The 7,918-nt window shown below is 39.2% G+C and overlaps 1 protein-coding gene across 1 annotated transcript; it reads right to left on the reverse strand.

The window, feature by feature from the left end:
* Window positions 1–1,392: 1,392 nt before the first annotated feature.
* On the reverse strand, window positions 1,393–4,884 carry LOC142172032 (uncharacterized). Its single transcript, XM_075235785.1, has 9 exons — window positions 4,154–4,884; window positions 3,855–3,996; window positions 3,725–3,755; window positions 2,846–3,613; window positions 2,673–2,745; window positions 2,079–2,327; window positions 1,835–1,976; window positions 1,735–1,746; window positions 1,393–1,497 (listed from the first exon to the last, which is right to left on the reverse strand). Exons 1-9 carry the CDS (start codon window positions 4,882–4,884, stop codon window positions 1,393–1,395), a joined length of 2,253 nt encoding a protein of 750 aa, XP_075091886.1.
* Between the last annotated feature and the right edge of the window lie 3,034 nt (window positions 4,885–7,918).

Here is a 7,918-nt window from a genome sequence, read left to right on the forward strand (position 1 = left end):
TCGGGTGTTTGCACGAGGTTTCTGCCGTGCTATTGTTACTATTGATTTATGCACATGCGGCGTGATATATATATATACACATGCGGCGTGATATATATATATATATATATATGGGGGGGTTGTGCATGTGGCGAGATAAGGTAGAAATATTATTATGCACGTGCGGTGAGACAGGGCGAGCATTTACAATATTATTGCGCAAGTGGCGAAATAAGGTGGGCTATGTCGGGAATTGAATTGTGATGACTTGTGAGGGACTGGGAGAATTGTTGTTGTTGATATTTATGATTTGGGACTACGAGGCGGTACCTCAGGAGATCCCCTGTTGAGAATTTACTTTTGGGACTACGAGACGGTATCTCGGGAGTGCCCTTTGTTGACATCTCTCTATGGTTGCACTTGTCTTTGGTTATTTTGTATTTTCATGATAGTTAAATCCTTGTAATCTTCCATGATGTATTATTTAATTTTACTATGTGTTTGTATTCCTTGTTATATTGTGTTGGCTTGGGTTTTTTAGTACGAGACTCTGAAGATTTATATTCCCAGATGTTTTACCGATTTTCGATGACTGAGTTATTTTAAATAAAAGAAGTTACTATTAGTTTTTAAATTAATAAGTTTTACATCCAAATAAGTAGATTATCTGATGTTTGAGTTAAATTGAAATGTCATTTTTCTTCACTCAATCTATTTCTAAAATAAACTCATTTCTTTGTTGAATTCTTATTTGGTTTTTTTAAGCAACTATACCACTCGGCAGCACTTGCCTAGTGGCTAATATATAAATAAAATCCCAAAATGGGTCCAAAGCTTACAAGATGTCCAAACCAAAATAGAAGTTACATGAAGCTACTAGCTATTAAAAAGATAGAAAAGCTAAAATCTAATGAACTAGCTATTACAACATGATAAGTTGAATGCTTCCTTCTCCTATTAGTGTATGTGAATCCAATTGACATTGGAAAATACCAAGCTACACCTATCAAGCTCTCACTAGGCGCCAGGGTATACTGTCCATAGGCTAAAATGAATTCCAAACATCTCCACCAAATAGTTGAAGCCAGCATAGTCTTCCAAGTGTAGCTACTATATGATATCTATATGCAGTGGACTGATTTTGTCCAAGTATTAATCATGTGCTCACTCATCAAAAATAATGTGCAGAAGAGGAGCCTGGCTTTAGGCAGGCTTTGTAAGGCAAAAGTCAGGCTTGAGCTGGCTTTAGGCAGGCTTTGCAGGCCAAAAGCCAGGCTTGAGCTGGCTTTAGGCAGGCTTTGCAGGGCAAAAGCCAGGCTTGAGTTGGCTTTAGCCAGGCTTTGCAAGGCAAAAGCCAGGCATGAGCTGGCTTTAGGCCAGCTTTGCAAGGCAAAAGCCAGGAATGAGCTGGCTTTAAGCAGGCTTTGCAAGGCAAAGGCCAGGCTTTGAAATTGTGCCTTTTTGTGATCTTGTAAGCTCAGATCCTTCCCTACTAGAACCTTTAATGTAGACATCATTCTAAACATTGCTAAACCATCCTCAGATTGAGCATGAAAGCATGCTAATACCACTGAGAAATGATTCAACAATCTCCAAAAATACTATATTATGGGTTCAGCATTTTCCTTAGCATTTGGACATATCAGAAATAGGATAAATTGTACCATCCCACACTTGCTTATCGCATTTTTTCTGTACACTATCAAAGCACCCCCAGAGTGAGCATGGGACCATGCTAATACCATTGGAAAGTACCTTAATAGCATACTGAATGAGACAAAGAAACATGCAGGTTTGTGCAGAGTCCAATCATGTGAAGCCATCAGTCTGGGGTTCTTCTCTTTGATTTCCTAACCCTAAGGTTAGGTGATTGAGATTTGTCTAGATTGATCAACCTCCTCCCTGCACTAGGCAGTTCAAAGAATGAATGAAACTCAGATGTACCTACAAAAGAGAACACAATGTTAGCTATAAATTCCGCCACTGAGTTGCCTTCTCTGAACACATATTGAAAGATCACATTGAAGTTGTCCTTCATTTCTATAATTTTCTTCACATCCTGTGTAATTACCCAAGGAGGATCCCATTCCCCTTCTAACGTCTTCTTCATCACCAATGAATCAGTCTCCAATATGAGAGGCAGAAGATCATGCTCCACATAGTATTCCAACCCTTGAAGAATAGCCTTAGTTTCAGCTACCACATTAGTTGTCACTCCCAGGTCTACTGCCCTAGCATACACCATATCACCTTCATCATCCCTCACACAAAAGCCTAGGGAGCTAAGTCCAGGATTGCCCTTTGAAGGTCTAATCAATATTACATTTGTACCAACCATGAAAAGGAAGCTGCCATGTTACTCTTGTAGTGATCAATATAGGTTTATATCCTTCAAAGTATTGAATCATGTCTGGCCATAACAATAGAATATTAGGGATCCAAGCATACCTCACCCTTGCCAGTTGATGCAATGTCCTATTTATCTCATGAATCACCCTATTTGTGGACACTGAACCACCATGTTTACCTACATTTCTTCTCTTCCAAATCTCCCAAGTGATGATAGCTGGTACTGCTTGAAATAATGGCTTTAATTTTGGACAACACTGATCATACCACCAATGCCTTAAAATCTGCTTCAATTGAATCAATTGCACAGAAATTCCAGAAGCCCCCATGAACAAGTTCCATACCTTAGAGGCAGTAGGACTTGTGACAAATATATGCCCAATGGATTCCTCTTGGGGCTGCTGACAACACCAACACCTAGACATTACCATTTTCCCTTGCCTCATCCACATGTCATCGGTGGCTATTTTCTGTCTTCACAATCTCCACAAGAAGAAGGATATCTTGAATGGCAAACCTTTAATCCATATTAACTTGAATTCCTGATTAGGATCAGCCTTATGCCTTAATATTTTCCAAGCACTGCTAACACTGAACTTGCCTGAAGGAGTTGGCATCCAGTATGGCCTATCCCAATATCCCTCACTGCTTTCATAATGCACATTTAGCCTTGTATGTTCTGCAATTTCCTCATTGAAAGTTTGATCTAGCAGCTGATCATCCCATGCTTCCCATTGCCGCAGTTCTGCCACCTCCTGAAGATCTTTATTGATTAGAAAGTCTTCAGGTAATACGTGATAAAGTGCACCCAATCCAGTCCAATTTTCATGCCAAATATTAGTTGTTCCAGTCTTCAATTCCCATACGATCTCATGTTCTACTTCTTCCCTACCATTCAGTATTTGTCTCCAAACATGAGGCCCTCCCCTAAAATGCACCAATGTTGGTACCTCCTTCTTGCAATACTTATTCCACATGAAATTAGACCACAAAGATTTTGTGGTCCTAAACCTCCACCATAGTTTAGCAAACAGTGCCCGTGAGACATCATGTAAGGACCTAAAACCTAGGCCCCCTTCCTCTTTAGGAAGGCAGAGATTTTGCCATGAAGCCCAGTGTCTGCTTCTCCCTTCTTCCTTTGTGCTCCAAAAGAACCTAGCAAAAGTCTTATGTAGATGCCCCTGGATGCTGTTTGGTGGATCAAGGACTGATAACATGTGAACTGGCATACTTTGCAACACACTAGAGATGAGTGTTGTCTTTCCTCCACATGACAACAACTTTCCTTTCCATGAATGCAATTTAGCCTTCACCTTCTTGATAAGATCCTCATAATAGTCCTTCCTCCTTCTAGTGTAAAAAATAGGACACCCTAGATATGTGAAGGGGAATCTACCTCTTGCAAATCCTGTAATAGCTCCAACTGCCTGAAATAATCCATTAGCAACCTTTGAATGTATTTAGTATGAACTCTTATCTTTGTTGATTATCTAACCTAATATCTTCTCATAGTTCCACAACACTACCATAATCTTGCTCAAAGAGGGAGGATGAGCAGATGCAAAGATTATCATATCATCAGCATATGCCAAGTGATTTAAAGGATCAGACCACTTAGGCATTCCAAATCCCACAAATGACTTGTCTTCAAAGAGCTTATTCAAAGACCTGAAAGGTACCCCAGCTGACAGAATGAACAATGCTGGAGATAGGGGATCCCCTTGTTTCACACCCCTTGTCGACTTAAAGAACCCTGAGGACTGCCCATTCACCAATACTGAATACCAGTTATTTGACATCATTCCTTAGCACATGCAATAAGTACCTCCATAAAACCCTATCATAGGCCTTAGCCATATCAAGCTTGATCACCACATTAGCTGGATTTCCTCTTAACCTTATGTCAGTGACAATTTCTTGAGTCAATAAGATGTTCTCAGATATACTCCTACCCTTTACAAATCCGGATTGATTAGGAGTTATTAGAGATGGCAAAAAAATCTCCAATCTGTCATGTAACACCCTAGACAAGACCTTGTTAATGAAGTTGCTCAAACTAATTGGTCTTAAGTCAGAAAAGGTCTCAACTCTAGGTTTCTTGGGCAGCAACACTAGATTGGTGTGAGTGATAGATTTAGGCAATGCAGCTCCTCCATAGAAGTGTAGCACCATGTTGTGTATATCAACACCAATAACATCCCAGGGTGTTTGATAAAACAGGCCAGTGAATCCATCAGGATCACTAGCACTCTCCCCACTAAGATCAAAAACTGTTGCCCTTACTTCTTCAATTGTTGGCAATCTACTAAGTTCCAAATTCTGATCCATAGTGACCATTGAAGGTACATTATTGAGCAAGCAAAATTCAGAAGTATCACCTTCATTTGTGAACTGTTTTTGATAGAAGTCCACTGCAGCTGTAGCCAATTGCTCCTGGTCTTCAATCCATACCCCACTACCACTCTTGATCCTCTTCAGTTGCAATTTCTTTCTTTTGCCATTGACATGATTGTGAAAGAAACTTGTATTCCTATCTCCTTCAGTAAACCAAGTCATCCCAGCTTTTTGCTTCTAATACTACTCCTCAATACTCAAGTATTTCTTAAATTTATATTGAGCCTTTTGAAGCACAATCCTATTCTCAGTTGTAGGCTCTTCTTCAAACAACATCTCCTTCACCCTAACAATGTCCTCCAAAATAGCCAATTGCTTGAAGATATCACCAAATGTTTTCCTACTCCATTTTGAGAGTGCTGCCTTCACCCTCTTGATATTCTTCTTGAACATAAAAAATGGATCCCCTATGAAATCAGCTTCCCAATTCTGCCTCACCACATCCATAAATGTAGCATGCTTTGTCCAAAAGTTCAAGAATCTGAAAGGCTTGACAAAATTGGTTGTCTGCACCCCACATCCCAAAGGGATCCCAACCTAATGTGAAAATATCATGGCACTCATGGCCACAGAACGAAAGACTACCGACAATTAAGAGAAGAGTTAGCCCAGTTGTTCAACAACGGGCATCTCCGAGAGTTCCTGAGTGATTGGGCCAAGAACCACTTCAGGAACAGGGATTCTAATAAGCAGATTGAGTAGGAAGAGCCTCAGCACGTCATTAACATAATTATCGATGGAGTAAATATTCTCTAGGGTACGATGCTGAAATGCACCAAAGTATCCATCACAAGGAAAAATGGACTCGGGATTACGTACTGGAAGGAATCTTGTCTTTCAACGACGAAGACGCTGAAGGGATCGTGCAGCTACACAACGACGCACTGGTAATATTGGTACTCGTAAATAATCTCGAATTAAGCGTGTGTTAATTGATCCATGTAGCTCAGCCAACATCATCAGATCAAGTGTCGTGGAACAACTCATCCTACTTAGAGTCATACTTATGACATTCTTTTGAGAGAGATGAGCGAACTTTTCACAAATCTTTGAATTGAGTGCTACATTCTAAGTGAGATATGCTAACGAAAAGTAGAGGAGGGGGAGTTTGGGATCCACAATGACCTACATAAAAGAGCAATCTTCCTTGATGAATAAAGTCAACTCTTGATGCTCAAGTGTCACATTAGAACTATTTGTGCTTAAATATCTTGTTGATAATTCATATGTCTTGTGGGTAATTGTTGGTCCCAATTGATGTGTGATTGATGCATCTTAGATTAGCTGAAATAACTCTTAACTTGTGGAGGTGGTAATTACCTTATTTGCTTGAGTACAAGCAAAAGCTTAAGTTTGGGAGAATTGATAAATGGAGATTTTGACTACTTCTTAGCGCCTTTTAGCTTTCGTTTTAGCCCAGAAGTATTTAATTGTGTTCCTGAAAACTGATACAATATGCTTTATTACAGGAGTATTGGAAAATGAGCCACTGAGATGAAATCCAACTCATAAAGGAGTGATATGAACTCAAGAATAAAAAGAGGCACAGAATCTCAAAGTGCGAACCAGAGAATACCATATGCGGTCAAAGATTGTAAAGGCAACCTTATCAGAGACAAGTTCAAAGTGCGGTTTGCACGTGAAATTAGAGGCCGCAGAAGCTAAGCAAGATCAGAAGTTCAAAGAGTTCTCATTTCAAGCTAAAAGGAAGTGCAAACCGCACAATTATTGTGCGACCGCAAAAGATCAGTTGTGTGGCTGCAACTGCATTTGTGAGGTCCGCAGAAGAGCCTTGTGCGGCCGCACTCAGAAATGTGCGAAACGCAGAAAGAGAGAGATGCAGCCGCGGTTCAGAATTGTGCGGCCGCAAAAGTCCAATCCTGCCAAGCTGAAGAAAAGTGTGGACCGCACATGGAATTGTGCGGCCGTAGAACCTCCGAAAGGGTAATTTTGTCCAAAAATTTTAGCACTGTATAAATAGATAGGGAAACGTTTGTAACTTTTGACATCAACAGCCGTTTACTTTGCTTCTTTTAGTAGTTTTAGCTATTTTGAGCTTTTTGAATATTAGTTTTATCATTTTAGTCATTAATATGGTTTTAATTATCACTTCTTCTTCTTTATCTTCTAATTTAAGCATGAGTAGCTAGATTTTCACTACGGTTGTGACCCAACCTTAGTGTGTGAAGTTAATGGGTGTTTGATTTATTTCTTATTTATTGTTGGGTGTTTATTATCTAGTCTTGTTCTTGCTTTTAATTGAAGATTTAATGGTTGCAAATATTATTTCACGACTAATTGATTAGGTCTCTACTTGAGAAAGAGAGACTTAGTCTAGGAAAACTTGGCTAGAAAGGAATTGGGTCAGTCGAGAGATTGATAAACCCAATTAAAGGGTTGAATCTAGAGATAGTAAAACCCGACTTGAGCTTATTATCAACTGCTTTGTTCAATACCCATTTGGACTTGAGATAGCCAAATTGGGCAAAATCACTCTCTAACTAAGAGGTATTGAGTGGGTATTTGAGTGTTGATGGCTATAATATACCCCGACCAATAAAACAAACTTTAAGGCTTACAACCCATTAAGCAAACACCTAGGTGAAGTTCATAGCCCTAGGCCTTTTATATCATTTGAAAAACAACCAAAAATAATTCCCTAGTTTAAATTCTTAGTTTGTAATCTTAGTTTAAAATTAGACCTAGAAATAACCAAAGTTTGTGAAAGTGCAATTAGAGATAATTCAAGCTCATACACTATAATATATATCCCTGAGACCAATTCATAACCCCCTGTGGAAAATCGACCCCAACTCCTTGTTGGGTATTACTATTGCATCCACTATTTTCATATCCTCAAATAGAGGAGTGAAATTGGACGAGATCAAATATAAACATAGATAAATCAGGTGTAGACATTGAGTTTGATGAGCTGCGTACAAGTAGTAAGAAAAACAGCTATGAAGGTCTAATTGGGACTAATGAGCCGTACTTTGGTTCTTCAGATGCTGAAAGCTTTGCTTCGGATGTGGAAGGTGAAGATGGTGGAGAACATAATAGGAAAATGGAGGAAAAAAAGAAAAAGAAGAGATTGATCTTTAATCCTACTGCCAAGAAAATAACTTGAGAGTTAGGATTGATATTTGAAAATGTTGATGAGTTTAGGGAAGCAATCACCAAATATGCAATTTAAAAA

The sequence above is a fragment of the Nicotiana tabacum genome, chromosome 17 (genome assembly GCF_000715075.1).
Source record: "Nicotiana tabacum cultivar K326 chromosome 17, ASM71507v2, whole genome shotgun sequence".
Taxonomy (NCBI): domain Eukaryota; kingdom Viridiplantae; phylum Streptophyta; class Magnoliopsida; order Solanales; family Solanaceae; genus Nicotiana; species Nicotiana tabacum.

Coding starts and splice junctions, on each gene's coding strand:
- LOC142172032 (XM_075235785.1), bottom strand. CDS start 4,884: ATGACTTGGTTTACTGAAGGAGATAGGAATACAAGTTTCTTTCACAAT. Junction 2,746..2,845: donor CAAGTTAATATGGATTAAAG/GTTTGCCATTCA, acceptor GGTAATGTCTAG/GTGTTGGTGTTGTCAGCAGC. Junction 2,328..2,672: donor CAAGTCCTACTGCCTCTAAG/GTATGGAACTTG, acceptor GTAACATGGCAG/CTTCCTTTTCATGGTTGGTA.